The sequence below is a fragment of the Vigna radiata genome, chromosome 1, assembly GCF_000741045.1.
Source record: "Vigna radiata var. radiata cultivar VC1973A chromosome 1, Vradiata_ver6, whole genome shotgun sequence".
NCBI classification, from domain to species: Eukaryota; Viridiplantae; Streptophyta; class Magnoliopsida; order Fabales; family Fabaceae; genus Vigna; species Vigna radiata.
The window spans coordinates 25,509,979-25,525,790 of NC_028351.1; the positions used below are offsets into that span (position 1 = coordinate 25,509,979).

General features: G+C 31.2%; 1 protein-coding gene across 1 annotated transcript; it reads right to left on the bottom strand.

Moving 5' to 3' along the window:
• Positions 1 to 2,801: 2,801 nt before the first annotated feature.
• LOC106760064 (receptor-like protein 12) lies at positions 2,802 to 6,065 on the bottom strand. The gene has a single exon (XM_014643503.2). It carries the CDS (start codon positions 6,062 to 6,064, stop codon positions 3,020 to 3,022), a length of 3,045 nt encoding a protein of 1,014 aa, XP_014498989.1. The 5' UTR covers position 6,065; the 3' UTR covers positions 2,802 to 3,019.
• Positions 6,066 to 15,812: the final 9,747 nt, after the last annotated feature.

The following is a 15,812-nucleotide window of genomic DNA, read 5'->3' on the forward strand; positions in this document are numbered from 1 at the left end:
TGCATAAGAGAAGGCTTAAGCTCTCAACAAGTACAAGAGAGGCTAGACTTGTTTGGATACAATAAGCTTGAAGAAAAGAAGGTAAAAAGTCAAACATCAATGCCTTTTTAGTTTCTTATTTCTTTTTCGAAATGTTTATCAGGTTTCTCATGAATAGCTTCGGCATATACCTTTTGATAATTGAACAGGAAAGTAAGATATTGAAGTTTTTGGGGTTTATGTGGAATCCTATGGGTTATGGAAGCTGCTGCTATCATGGCCATAGGCATGGAGGGGTAAATCTTCACCTTTGATAGTGTTATATCAAACCTATGATAGTGGATAAATCTATTACTTACATATATAACACTAAATCTCGTTGTTAGTTTATAATAATTTCATAAAGAGAACAATTCCCTCTTAAAGATACATTGTTTCTATATTTTTATATTATACATATTTACATATTGCTCGTTGCTATATTACTAAACTTCTGGTTTTCTGAATGCAGACTTCTCTTCATGGAAGTTGTCCAGTGATTAAGGGAGAGAAATGGGTGGCAACAAAGTGAATTGATGATGAAGAGCAATAGTACTACAACAAAAATGATTTTAAACAACAATGAAATACTACGACCTAAAGAGTAAAAACCGTTGCGTAAATTGTGAGTGTAGAAATTTATCTTCTAAAATTTTGAATATTTGTATTTTAATATTTAATGAATATTATAATTTGGTAATTGGAACATATCCTGCCACTCAAGCTTCAAGATTATTTTGCCGATAGCCATTCTACTGAAACGGATCCTGTCACTCAAGAATAATGAGTCTTATCTTGATTATTATTGTTTAGGCTTTTAGAGTTTAATGTGTAGTAAGTATTGCTATATATCCTGTCACACCTTATTCTTTCTATGTTGAATGTATTTTATTTCATGCTTTTAACTAGTTATACCTTGAACACTTTCTCTTAGCAATTTTATTGTCTTGCCAATTTTTTTGGATCATTATTATTTTTCTCTTGTAATAGACAATGAAATTTTATTTTATTTGTCTTTATTTTTTTAGGAGATGAAATATAATATTGGGTAAATGAGTAACAACAAATTTAAAAGATAATATTAGTACATTTGATTGAATGTCAAAATGTCAGCCTGTTTTTTTTTTTTTTAAAAAAAAAACCTGAATCTATTATAACAAACTTTTTTTGCTATGTTATTATAACGTACTTTTTTATGAGGTTGAATCTATTATAATGTACTTTTTCATTACGTCATAAAATTTGTAGACTTATTATATCGCTCAGAGTTATATCTTCATTTTGTACGTTAAAATAGGTCATTTTTGTATGTTATAAAATGTGATTTTTGTGCTGTCCATACAGGGCGTCTAAGCTCTGTGTTGTCCCTCCTCCTAGTGTTTTTCCAAGCCTTTTTGTCTCCTTGGTTCTTCATCTCTATTTCCAGTATTACTTCATTCTCTACCAAAACAATGGGAATTAGTCATAGAATCATTTAAATCAACATCCACTCTCTTATTCACACAACTTAATGCAAAAGCATGAGTCAAAGCAAGTTTCTAAGTGAAAAAGGATGTTTTTAGTATCAAAGTCACATTACATATAACAACATTTTCAACCGTTATCATAGTGCGTATTGCAGCAGCCAAAGCTTGAAGTTTACACTGGTTTTAAACATTATTTTGAGCTTTTTGAACCTTCATATCACGGAACCATAAAAAACCATGAGAACAAAGATATATATATATATATATATATAGAGAGAGAGAGAGAGTGAGTGAAGAAAAAAAACCATAAAGTTAGAAAAAAAGAAGAAGTGATATATTAAAGAAAGAGATATAATTGTGTGCATACGAAGTCCAACAGTGATCTTAGTACAAACTTTGAGAATGTGAAACCTTTTGTATTATTCTTAACTTCGTAAATTTAGCACAAATGAGCTTAATATATACTCTCTCTTTGGAGAGTTTTTTGTTATTTCAAGAGTTCTTAATTTTTGGAAAAGATTGAAAAATTGTACCTGAGATTTAATAATCGTGTAATCTGGAGAGGTGTAATATGAAAATTTTGATGTACTTGCTGTAATCAAAATTTTATTTGATTAGTGAAATTTTTTATAAGGAAAACTTAATATATTGTGAAGATTTGGGATAAACTATCATAAAATTTTATTTATGGTTGGTTTGTTTATTTTAAGTTATTTTAATTTTATGTTATGCAAAAAAGAGTTTGAGACTCTGTTCAATCCTCTTTTTAGAACTTTGTACGAGGAAGATGAGATTTTGAGAAAAAAATAAAACAAACAAAAACAAAAGAAAGAAGAAGAGATGAAAGAGAAAAGAAGGTGCAGGGGTTTCATATGCAACAACTCATGTTTTATTTAAATGAAAAGAAATTAAAGACTTTACAAATTAGTTAAAATTTATATTATATATATTTTACAATTTATATTTGTACTAATATTTTCACTGCTCTCAACTGGTCTGTGGTTAATGACATATTGAATAATTTGAACACATTGCTTGTAAGTTCTTCTACGTTATGAGCAAAATCATCAATTGAATAATGACTAAAAAAATAATAAGAGAACCAAATACAATTAATAGAAAAGGAATTCAGCAATGAAAAATACATAGCATTTTTTAAAATACATAATTACAATTTTTCTATGTTTTTAGTCAATATATAATTATTTTTAGGAGTACAACAACTATTAATAATATATAACCAATACAACAATATATTCAAAATAAAACAAATTTGTTAGCTCAAGGGAAATGAAATCCTTCATCACAGTCTTCTATCAACAAAATAATCAGAAAAAAGACACTCATATTACAACTAAACTTGGAATTAAATATCCATAAGGTACCTACAACACATTCATATTAGAACTAAACTTTGAATCAAATATCCTATGCAGTGCAAAGTGATAAAGTGATAACGTTCTTGCTTAACTTCTTTTGTTTTCAATGAAGGCACAATTGAATTTGAACAAAGTGTACAACAAAACAACCCCAAGTCATGCAACCATTCTCACAAGCCATTGAGGCTTTCCTATTAATAACACACAACATCCCATTCCCATTCCAAATACCATTCCACATCCATATCCTATTGCCACCGCTTTCCATCCAAATCCATATCCATATCCATGTTCTCTCTTGAAGGGCACTGAAGGTGGAGAATGTTCTTCAATGTCCTTGTTGCATTTTTTTGTCAATGGGAACCCACATAACTCAGAGTTTCCCTTATAGGAATCATTGGAAAATGTATTGAATTGTTTTCCTTGAGGTATTTCTCCCACAATATGATTATTGGAAATATTCAGAACTTCCAGAAAGTTCAAATTGGTTAGTTCTGTAGGAATCATACCAGTAAGCATATTTGAGGACAGATCTAGCGATTCTAAGTTTGTCAAATTTCCCAGGGATTGAGGAATAGGACCACTAAGTGTGTTATGAGAAAGGTTGAGCGCTCTAAGAGCATGAAGTTCTCCAATCACGTTTGGAACCTCTCCTTCAAATCTGTTTTCTGATAAATCAATTGTTACAAAGTCTGTCCGAATTTTCTGCATTGTAACAACGATTGATTTTGTTGTTATAGTCAAAGAATCATAACCTGAATAACTTTTGATGTATTCCTCATATTCATCTTGAACAACATTCTTCATAGCTTCAAACATTCTTATGTAGACCTCTGGTATTGGGCCGCTGAAGTTGTTGGAAGAGATATCAAGTATAACTAAATTGGCAAACCCATGTTTGGTCTTTAAATTTTCAATGGGGCCATGAAACTTATTGGATCGCAAAACCAATAATCTTAAATGTGATAGACCTTGAAGCCAATTAGGAAATGCACCTTCTAATTGATTGTTGGCAAAATCTAAACCCACTAGAGTAATGCAATTGGACATAGATTCTGGCAAAGAACCTTTTAATTGGTTGTCATTGAGATTCAGAATTTTGAGCAGACAGTTCTTTGAAAAGCCACTTGGCAAAGTGCCATGAAGTTTGTTGTGTTGTAGATCCAAAACAGAAAGGAATGATGAGTTAGCAAGGCATTGTGGAATGATGCCCGTCAACTTGTTGTGTGACAAGTTGAGATACTCAATTGAACTTGCATTGCAAATTGAGGAAGAGATGCCACCAGTGATTTTGTTAAAACTAAAATCAAGATAACTAAGTTGTTGGTTCCATGAAAATTGGTCCAGGGATTGCTCCAATTGGTTGTGAGAGAGGTCCAACATAGATAATGACCTAATTTTGGGTAACCACTTGGGAATTTTTCCTTTGATTTTGTTATTGGATAAAAAGAGAAGTATTAATATTGGTACTTTTCCTGATAACTTTGGAAATTCAGTTAAACTCGTAGAAGATAGGTCCAAATTCTCTAACGAGGAAAAAGTACAGTTGACATTGGATTCAAAATTAAGGAAAAACTGATTGGAAAGATTAAGAAATTCCAAATTTTGAAGCTTACAGAAAAGAGGAAAGTGAACATATCCACTTAAGTTGTTTGACGATAGATCTATGTAAGTAAGATTTACAGGACTGAAAATTGTTTCTGAAATATTACCTTGTAGCTTGTTGTAGGACTCCAAGGAATATGATGATTCTGAACTTAGAAGCCCTGTGAACTTATTTGTTGACAAATTTAAATTCACCAAAGATGGCAAAGATAAACACCATGAAGGAATTGTCCCATTAAGCAAGTTGTTATCTAATGATAAGATAATTAGACTTGAAAATCCTGTTATATTTTTGGGCAATGGACCCTGTAATTTATTAAAAGAAAATATCAGTTCAGAAAGTTGAGTTAAGTCAAACAATGAAGATGGGATTTTTCCTTCAAAATTGTTCTGCGAAATATCAAGAGCTGACAATTTGGTTAGCCCGACAAACACGTCTGGGATTTGACCACTGAATTTATTTCTGGAAAGATCCAAGAGAGTGAGATGTTGAAGATTTGAAAGTGTTGATGGTAACTCACCTCCTAAATTGTTACTACTGAAATCCAATTGTTTAAATTTGTTTGCCTGAGGAAAAACATTCGGGATTTCACCACTAAGATTATTACCATCGATATAGAGAAAAGAGAGACGTGGAAGGGTTAGGAGTGAGGATGGGATTGAATCCACAAGAGAGTTATGTGAGAGGAATAATGAAGTAAGGTGTGAGAGGTTAGAGAAGGAGGGAGGGATTGAATCCACAAGAGAGTTAGATGAGAGGTCTAGGAAAGTAAGATGTGAGAAGTAAGAGAAAGAGGGAGGAATTGACCCTTGGAAGTTAGAATATGAAAGATCTAAGATATTAAGAGAAGTAGTGCTACAACCAACTTTTGGAAGGTGGGTTTGAAGGAACAGATTATATGAAAGATCGAGGTGTTGAAGATTTGGTAAACAAAAGATACCATATGTCAAGTTTTCTCTTAGCTGAGTCCCTTGAAGACTAAGAGTGACTAAGGAGGAAGACAAATTGAGAATGTTGATTGAAATTGAAGACATGTCTGTATCATCCAGAACAAGCTCTTTAAGATCTGTTGCATTATGGAGTAGACTCTTCCAAGGGCCTTCTTTCCACTTTAAATCAGGGTTAAGAGATAGATCCAGGGAGACTAATTTTGTAAGGTGTGAGAGTTGGGAAGGAATTTGACCTTGGAAAGAAGAACAAGATAAGTTAAGGTATGTGAGACTAGCAAACCTACCAAAAAGAAATGAAAAATGAGATGGATAGAAAATGTTGAAAGCAAGGTTGAGTGATTGGAGATGAGAAAGAAGGAAAAGTGTACTGTTTGGATAGATTTGGCCAGAAAGGCCACTGCAGGAAAGGTCGAGACCGATCACATGACCGGAGATGGGGTGACAGGTGACTCCAACCCAAGAACAACAATCTGTCTCATTTTTCCATGTTGCTGTCTTTGGATAATAACAACTATAATCAGTAATAATAGTAAAGGAGTTCTTGAAATGATGCAAGAGAAAGGCATCATAAGTGTGGCATAAGGAATGAGAGGATGAAAAATGAAAAAGTAAAAAGAGAAAGAACCATCTCATCCATAACTCCATTACTTCTAACTTTCTCAAGTCTGTGTGGTTTGATAGATTGTGTTGAGCACTATATATAGGGGATCACAACATAACAGGATGTGCGCAAAGTTATGCTTTAATTGTGTCGTGGACCCATCTTCATACTTCAGCAACACATGTCTCATGCAAACAACTTCAACCACACATGTCTCACGCAAACGTTAATTTTCTGACCGTTTACATACTCTGTCAACTTTGACTTTTCTGCTTCGTGTCTTCAATTTTCGCTTTTATATTTCTCCGTTTAAAATGTATTTTACAAGCTTTGACTGAATGATAGTGTTAGCAAATACTTGATTTTTTTTTTATATAAAAAGGATGAAATATTTTATCAAATTTATTGATATCCACAAATTTTTGAAAAAGTACATAAAATAGATAAATCATGTTAACACGATTTTACAATATCAAAAGTTAATGTTTTTTAAACACCACTTCAAACTATCAAAGAGGATGAAACTGTGTTTTAAAAATATAATTTATATATATATATATATTCTTTCAGAAGTCTCGTTATTTTTTTCTCTCTTTATATTGTTATCTCTCTTTTACAGTTCATAATTTTTTAGTTTTTTTAAATTTTTATATAAACTTATTTTTAATTTTAAATTACTTTTAATAAAAGAGTAGATATACACTAATTCATTTCTAGAAGTTATTTTATTTTATCTTTTGACATTTTTATCAAATAAACTTTTAGTCTACATCAATTGAGTTGCAGTACAAATTAATTAGAATATTCAAGCAATTAATGAAGGAAATTGTGACTTATTTGTATTATATCAGATGACTAATTTTTCTGTATTATTTTAACCATACCTATATCATAAAGGAGTTTATTCTTTTTAAAACAATATTGAAATAAATAGTAGGAAAAACAGAAGTAACACGTAGACTAGCTATCTAGCTAATAATACATTAAATATCGATTCCATTGAATAATATTTCTAATTTTTTAAGTGTTTTTCTATAACCAATATGATTATTAAATATGCAAATTTCAACCTAAAAGTAACTACTTTTATTATGTACAGTACCATTAATTAAAAAATAAAAGAATTACTTTAGAGACAAAATTTTAAATATATTAGATATTAGATATTCATACAAAATTTAAAGACATCAACTGATAACACGAGAAAAGTTTTGAGATATAAAAGTAATTTAACCCATTAACAGATATTTTTATTCATATATCTAGTCACAATACACAATGAAATTAGCCAAGTGAATCGAACCTATACATTAATAACTTAATATATATACTATTAATTTTAGATTGCTTATTTGGTGGCATATAACAACTGTTAAAGAAAAATTTTCTTGAAAAGTTATATTTGATTTAAAGTACCAACAGAATTGTCACGTTTCTCCTAAGAATACTGGATTGAAGGTGTTTGATGAACCCTAATCGCAATCACCCACAAAATCCCAATTCAAATCGCAAATTTGGGTCAAATTTGCATCTGACCAAAATCAGTTTACCTAATTACCAAATTACTCCAATTTGAATTTTTAATTTTAACCCTAATTTTATTACATTTCCACGTAACAATTAATAATTTTTTTTAACACATAACAGTGCCAGCACAATGAAAACGTTACACGTCATCAAATAATAGTCAGTTGGACAGCTCTGTCATTAGCAGAATTAATGCCGTTAGCAAAAAGGACTAACTTGCACAGTTTTTGCAAAAAATAGGACTTTAGTGAACTTTTTAAAAAAAGGAGGATCACTTTGAACAAACCCCCAAAAAAGAGGGACCAAAATAGGTATTAAACCTTTTATTTTATAAAGATCTTTTAAGTGGTGGTGTATACATTTTTTGATATCAGATATTTTTAAAATTTATAATTTTAACTGCCATAATAAATATCATATTTTAAGTGGCTGTGTATATATCTTATTATGTCAAACATTTTTTAAAATTTATAATTTTAACTGCCATAAATATCATATTTAATATCATATTTTGTAGTGTCACCATTCAATTGGCATGGTATTTGTCTTTGTGAAATGTTGTCATTTGATTTATAAAGCATATTTTATACACATTCTTCATTTGGTGATTTTGACATTCATGACACCCATCATTATCATTGTGTTCATATTTATACTATATGTATCATCTCCAAATTTTATTATAATTTGGTTACCAACATCCATGATAACATTTATGTTTTTTGAAAACAAATTAATCAATCAACAATTTGTTGAGACTCTTAAAAAAATATTTTGTGGATCCTAATATTGAAAAAGGGTTGGAGGGATATCTTACTTGTTGGTAATCCATAAAAAAAGTGTAGTTATCAATGGATTTTTGTCTTCAGTAAATTCAGTTTGTTTTTGTGGTACAATCAACATAGCGTCATCAACATATATTACAAAAGCTATAAAGTTTGGAAAATGGATGTGATAATTGTGACTTTCAAGTTGTGAAGAAAGGCGAAGCGTTTGACGAGTTCAATGACAAAGATGAAATGATCTAAACTTGGACTTAAAACGAGAACCATATGAGTTTTGGTGAAGTGATTATGATAAGTACTAGAAAAATTCCAAAATTTACATTTGTTATCTCTGAGACAAAGTAAATTCACATATCTTATATCTTTAATGAACATAAATTTATGTTGAAATTTTAACAGATATAAATTTAAGTCTTCCAATATTACATCTGACATATAATAAACGTAAAAAATAAAAATAACATACGTAAAAACAGTTTTTTTTTTGTTAATATATATATATATATATATATATATATATAATAAGATTTTTACTATTAAAATAGAAATCAAAAAATAAAAGGAGAATGCCAATTTTTTTAACACTAATATAATAATAGAAATAAGAAAAAAACGATTATATCTTTATTTTCATCTTAAAATAAAATCTGATGTAGAAGTCAGTGCTGCCAAAATTGAGATTTCATAGGTGAAAGTTTAGTTAGAAATATTATTTTGAGATTTTATACTATTTTTTTAAAGAAATTATTTATTCAATTTTTATTTTATAATAAATCTTAATTTAAAATTTTAAATAAATCTTTTAAGTCTCCTTCATAATTGTTCAAGAAAAGATCATTTAAAATATACTCACTAGTGCAATAAGGGAAAACTACAAAGGTTATTTTCGTCCCTACATTACAAGAAAAAGTTGAATTACATACAGTCAAAATTCGTATATAAAGACTAAAATCCGTATATAACACTTGGTTACATACGGCTTATATATGAACAAAAATTCGTATATAAAGTTCTTGTAGATAAATTATATACAGATACATCGGTATATAATTTATATACGGAAAAATCTATATATAAAATTTGTATATAATTACATACAGAAAAATTCGTATATAAAATTCATATGTAATTAAAAATAATTACATATGAAAAAATCCATTGGTAAAATCCATATATAATTAACAATATAATTACATACGGAAAATTCGTATATAACTTTTGGTTTTATAAAAAACCAATTATCCTAATTTTTGATTCCTTTTGCAGTCCATAAACTAACATCAACCACAATTTTAATATATATACTCATAATAAACAAACTTAGTAATCTACACAAACCATAACAATGCCAGTTTTAAAACGTTTTTTCATTTAGCATTGCATATACCATAACAAAGGCCTATAATATACACACAAACCATCTTAAACATATACTAATTGGATCTACATTAAACATTTTAAAGTCTAAAACTTTAAAACAATTTGTATACATTAACACTTGATAAAATTCAGAATAGATTCCATTAAAATCTGGACAACAAAGTTTTTTCCACCATTAATACATGTATTTCTTGATCAAAATACTTGACCATGTACAACCAAATTATTTACATCAAAAGAATTAATACCATACACAAAGTTTTTCAAGAAAGCACCACTACCTATACTATGAAACTCATAAATATATCTATAATGAATGATACATACATGAAAATCGGTTAATGCTTTAATGCCCCCTTTTGACACCAAATCATGAGCTTTGGCGGCATCAACTTCACTTGAATAAGCACCTGCAACAAAAGCAAGAAAATAAGAAAGATTCCCACCAAAACCAATATTTTATCATCTACTATTCACATTAACATAACCGACACTTGATACAGAAACACTATTATTATCTTATTAATGCTCATGTCATATAATATTGTGCTCACTATATTTGTTTGAAAAATAAATTATCATTATTAGAAGTTGTATACATATGCAATCAAATGAAAAAGACTTAACTATGAATTAATCTATCTATAGTCAATAAATGATGAGTTGTGAGATTCCATGACTTAAGTGGTCGAGGGTTAACACCTTAACAGGGAATGGTGAAAACACACAATAAACATACATGCATACAATAAAATTAATCAAACTATACAAGTCAGTTTCAGTTTTTTTATTTTCTGGGGCAAAATTATATAATACTATAATTAATGAAAACCTAGTAAGTTATGAAATATTATAATCTAAATGAAACGAGATATGGAGAATTGAGCTAAGTCATAGCAAAGTCATACCTCCTGCATCATCAACCTTCTCATTCAATGCAACACAAGTCAGAATCCACCAAAGAAAAGAAAAAATAACAAGAACAAATATCAAATCAAATACAAAGAGCTAAGTCTATGAACTTTTGAACGAAGAACAAATCATTGATTATTAAGCAGTTTTTTTATATTTGTTATTGCAAGTTAAAATATAAATATTTATTATATTGAAAATAAATATAACTAATTATTTTTTAATAACATAAATATTAAATAGCAACATATTAAATATTACAAAAGGAAAAACACTCGAGACCCTTTAATAACAGATCTTATCTAAATTTTGTGACTGCCAAACTCATTATGATTATTTTCTAATATTGGCATTTCTTACACTGCTTCTAATAGCTCATATTTTCTCCTGTATACAAGTAATAATTTCACTTTTTAACAAAGAACTTTTATTATTTGTCATTCAGAATATGTTTCTAATTTCTAGCATGACACTTAATGAACACTAATACAAGGCAACCAAATGTTAAGTCACTGGCAAGTGTACCAGATCGTTACCAAATAATATAAATGGGTAAGTCCAAGTATCATTTCCCAAAGGACTCTTAGGCCTTACTTTTCATGTAAACCAATCACATAAGACTAGAGAAGAAATTAATTTTGGGTTTTGAATGCAAAAACAAAAGTAAACATGCAAATGTAGTAAATCAATTGGCTAAAGAAACTATGAATGAATGGAGTTGATGGAGATTACAATTTCATCTTATCCACCCTCTTATATCTAGTTTTCTTATCTAATTCGCTTATTTATCAAATTGTCAGGCAAACTTTCTTGGTCTACCCTTAACCCAATTCCTTGGCGAAAAGAGCCTATTACTAATTACCGGCTTGCTATCCCTAGCCTCCCCTAGTACTTAGTAATGCATGATAAACAAAAGCAAAATACAATTGATCTTCTTACCCCTATCCCTAGGCGGTATTAGCATAATCAAGGAATTCCCCCAGTTCATGACATTACTGTACGTTCCCATATCAATAAAGACAAACAACATTTACCGAATGAATTAAACGATAAAAGCATTAAGCAAAGGTGAAGAACCCAACATTTGATAAAGATAAGCATATGCAAGCATATAAAGAAGATAAGAATTTTGATATAAGAGAGTTTCAAAAGATTACATTGTTCCCCAACAAGCTAGGGTTTAGTTCACCATAATCATGGTGAATCTAGATGTAATATAATGAAAGAATGGAAGAAATAACCCAAAAATTGGTAGTTGGAGCCTAAGCATCCAAGGAACCTCCTTCAAGGTGTGTTGAATAGCTCCGGACGTTTCTCTCTGCCAAAAGATTAAGTTTTGATTCGCACTGAGGCCATATATAAGCCAAAAAGATAACAAAATCTGAGCTAATAAAAACAGACAACCGCCCAGGCGTCTAAGTAAACCGCTTAGCGGTTTCCCCTTTAGCCATCGGACCGTTCAGCGGTCAGTTTTATCGCTGAGCGGTTTCCCTCTAATCGCTCTGGACGCTCAGCGGTCGATTCTGTCGCTCAACAGTTCTTTTAACCCTTATTTTCATCCTTTTTCTCCCTCTTTCACGGGTCTAAGTCCACCTTACTTCACTTCCATCTTCCATTCACTTTAAAATCCTACAAAACAATGTAAAAACAAGCATAATATCTCTAAAACCAACTTTTGACTCTCTCATGACTCAACTAAGTGTTTTACTTGATTTTAAACTCATTCTAAGTCATAAAGGGTGTGTTTTGATATCAATTTTGAGTATGAAAATAACGGTTTTTTGACCGTTATCACAACCCCAACCTTAGAACTTTGCTTGTCCTCAAGCAAAACAAGACAAAACTTGGCTTTCCACTTCTTCATCAAATAGTTCAACCATTTTCAAAATTCCTTTTTCTCACAATAAGTTATTATACAATTCAAATTTTCAGTGGAGTCCTATAAAGATGCATGCATGCTTTCAATCCAACTCAATTCACATAATCAATTTTTTCCAACAGATGTTTTCTTCATGAATGATCAATCCACTAAGCATAGATGTAATCATGGATTTCAATAATTCTCACCAAGCAAGTGTTTCACTCAATCACTCAAGTGTTTAGGAGGTCACTCTACTCTCTACTGTTCACATGTCAAATAAAACAATATTGTCATTCATCTAAAACAATCAAAATCCTCACATGCAAATGTCATCACAAGGACTTTTCCAAGGTTCTGGGATACAAAATCCTTGAGTTAAGAGAGTTTAAATCATTATTCAAAGTTCAAGCACACTCTCATTTTAACCAATTTCACTCATTCCCAACTTCTTCCCTTTTTCCTTTTACATTGAGCTCACTGGTGAGTTGTCGCAACCCACACAAATTTGATGTGCAAATAAATGCAGTATAGCTAGGGAATGACCTCTAGGTCGTCTCCCAAAGACCAATTTTGCGGTTCAAGAATCGAGTCTAACACGAAAGGGGGGGGGTTTGTAAAAAGGGTTTTGCAAAAATTAAAGAAGTCAATAAAGACACAGATGCAAACAAACTAATTTAAGCTAGCATGGTAATTAAACTAACAAGACCACGAATACAAGACAACATTAAGACAAAATAAAATAAAATACTAGATACCAACACTATTACACACAACTATCTAACAAGGTCAAATTAATTTAAATGCAAGACTAAATTGGAGAAATCAAAAGCAATTAATCCTAATATGCAAATTAATTTATAACAAAAGAAATAAGCAAACACAACTTTTTTCTAGCAATTCATGTGACCAAGTGTGCACCAAATAAAGAAATTGGAAATGAAAATGGCCTAAGAAGACCCCTTGGGCCGTGACCTCCCATGCACAAAAGTCCCTTCATTCTCTTCATTCAATTTAATATGTTGCCTCCTTTTGTCCATGTGCTCCAATTTTCAACACAACACACATGTGCCTTTCTACACACCCAAAACCGTCACTTTATCCCTTCCATGCAGCAAAATATGGTAGCACACTCCAATACCACAAATTTACGTGAGCTACCAAGTGATGGTTACAAAAAGTGCTTCAAAAAAAATTCTTCTATCAAGATGCCACATGTGCAAAGTCAAAGGGAATAAACAACACAAGACCTCCCAATCTTCAAGCAACTCACGACAATATTGCTAGCAAAAGACAAGACCAAAATGGAAATCTTCTTTCTATGAAAATGTGCTCATATTATGCTTGTCCAAATCGGGTAAAAATTAAATGTGCCCATTCTCTCTCCTTTCACCACTCCTACATGGTTTTCTTTCACCAACACAATCATCCAAATTTTTTCTTCCCTTCTCCAAACTGAGAACACACCCAAAGACCCCAAAGTTTCAATTGCAAAAGCTTACAAGAACAACAACCCCAAATTTCAACTTCTACTAACAAACCTAACACTCCCTTTTCTTCAAACTTTTATGAAAATCAAAATGAATTTCTACTCCACCTTGCAGCACCGTCCAGCTCTCCAAAAGAAACACAATGTTCCATTTCATATATTACTTCCAACCATCAAAACAAAAGCACAAGAAGAAAAGGGTTCAAGCTCCCAACAACCATGCACCAACTCAAGCCTTTTTCACTACCAAACTTAACAACAACTCCATTTTCATCATCCAATCCAAGAAACTCAAAGTAAATACGAAATAACTGCAGCAAATGAGAAGAAAAACGAAATGGAAAATGGGTCTTCCTTCAACCAAAGAAACCACCATGAAAAAGCAAAGAAAAAGCTTCAAACTCAAGCATTCAACCTTCAAAACGAAAATCTAAAGAGAGAAATGGTAGAGCTTCATTCCATCAAGCAAGAACAAGCATTGTTGCAAGCATGAGAAAAAGAAAAACGTGATCTTGTTCATTCATAGCTAAACACTGAAAATTGCAAGGCTCCAAAAGAGAGTTCATACAAGGCAAAAGCAAAAGCAAAGTGTAGTATGAAGTGTGTTAAGTGAATGATCGGCCTTTGCTACTCAAAATATCGTCCCCCCTCAAAATAGGTGGGGTCCACCTCCTACAAACACTAGGGTTTTGGTGCCAAGTGTCCCACACATTGGGCTTCTACAAAATTTCCACTAAAAGGGCCCAAAAACACCTAATCTAATTAAGGTTTCTAAAAAAAACGAAATTACAACTTTATTAAAATGGAAATGACTAAATGTTGAGTCTTGAATGATCATGCCACCATCCCTAATGCTCCAAATGATGTTTCCCAAAATTTCCCTGCAGCCAAAATACACTTAATCAACTCAGGAAACCCAAATTAGCACAATTACAAATTTCCGACCAAATTAAGCAGAATTCGGAAAACAGGGAAATAACAGACAATTAAACACAATTCCCTGGTTTATTTCAGTGTAATAAACTAAATATAGTTCAAGAAATAACGACTCATCACTCACTTTACATGCTTTTTCTTTTCTTCTTTTCCTTTCTTTTTCTCATGCATTTTTCTTTTTCAACTTTTGAACTCAATGCTTTTCTTTTGCCTTTCAACTTTCCCCATACAACCCCAAACTTGAACCTTTTCAACACATACAATTATTCTCACCCCAACTATTTAAGGGTTTTCATACTATTTAAGGCCAAGGTTCAAAAAGGGTATATCATTTAAAACACTTTGGGTGAAAATTTGGCTAAGTAAGGGCTTTCAAACATGGCCTTGATCATATAACATAAACATGCAATTCAATCAATTATCAAGACTAAGGCAATATCATTCATGATTCCCTATGAATAGTGCACTCATCAATAAAAACTCTGGAGCTCAATACCTCACACAACATGCTTTTCTCACTTATCATTCATGTATCCTGCTTAGCATCACAATCACAATCATAAACCACTTACTCATTTGTTCACACAGTTAGTGAACCATGTACCTGAATATCAGCATACACACATTCTCAATCATCATCCACAATCAATCATCCGTGAATAACTCATCATGCAACATAAAATCAAACCATCATCAGAATCAGTGTACAAGCCAAGCATAGACACAAAGATAAAATACTCTTATACTACAAATTCAAAGTACCAAAGAAAAAGAAAAACAAAACTCGGGTTGCCTCCCAATAGCGCTTGTTTAATGTCACGAGCCTGACCCAAACCTGTTTAGCACTCATCGGTAAGTGCTTATCTTTCCAACACCCTTCAATAGGTGTGCCTACCTGTATCCTT

What these genes read in the sequence shown, in the direction of transcription:
- LOC106760064 (XM_014643503.2), bottom strand. Translation starts at nt 6,064, where the DNA reads ATGGAGTTATGGATGAGATGGTTCTTTCTCTTTTTACTTTTTCATTTT.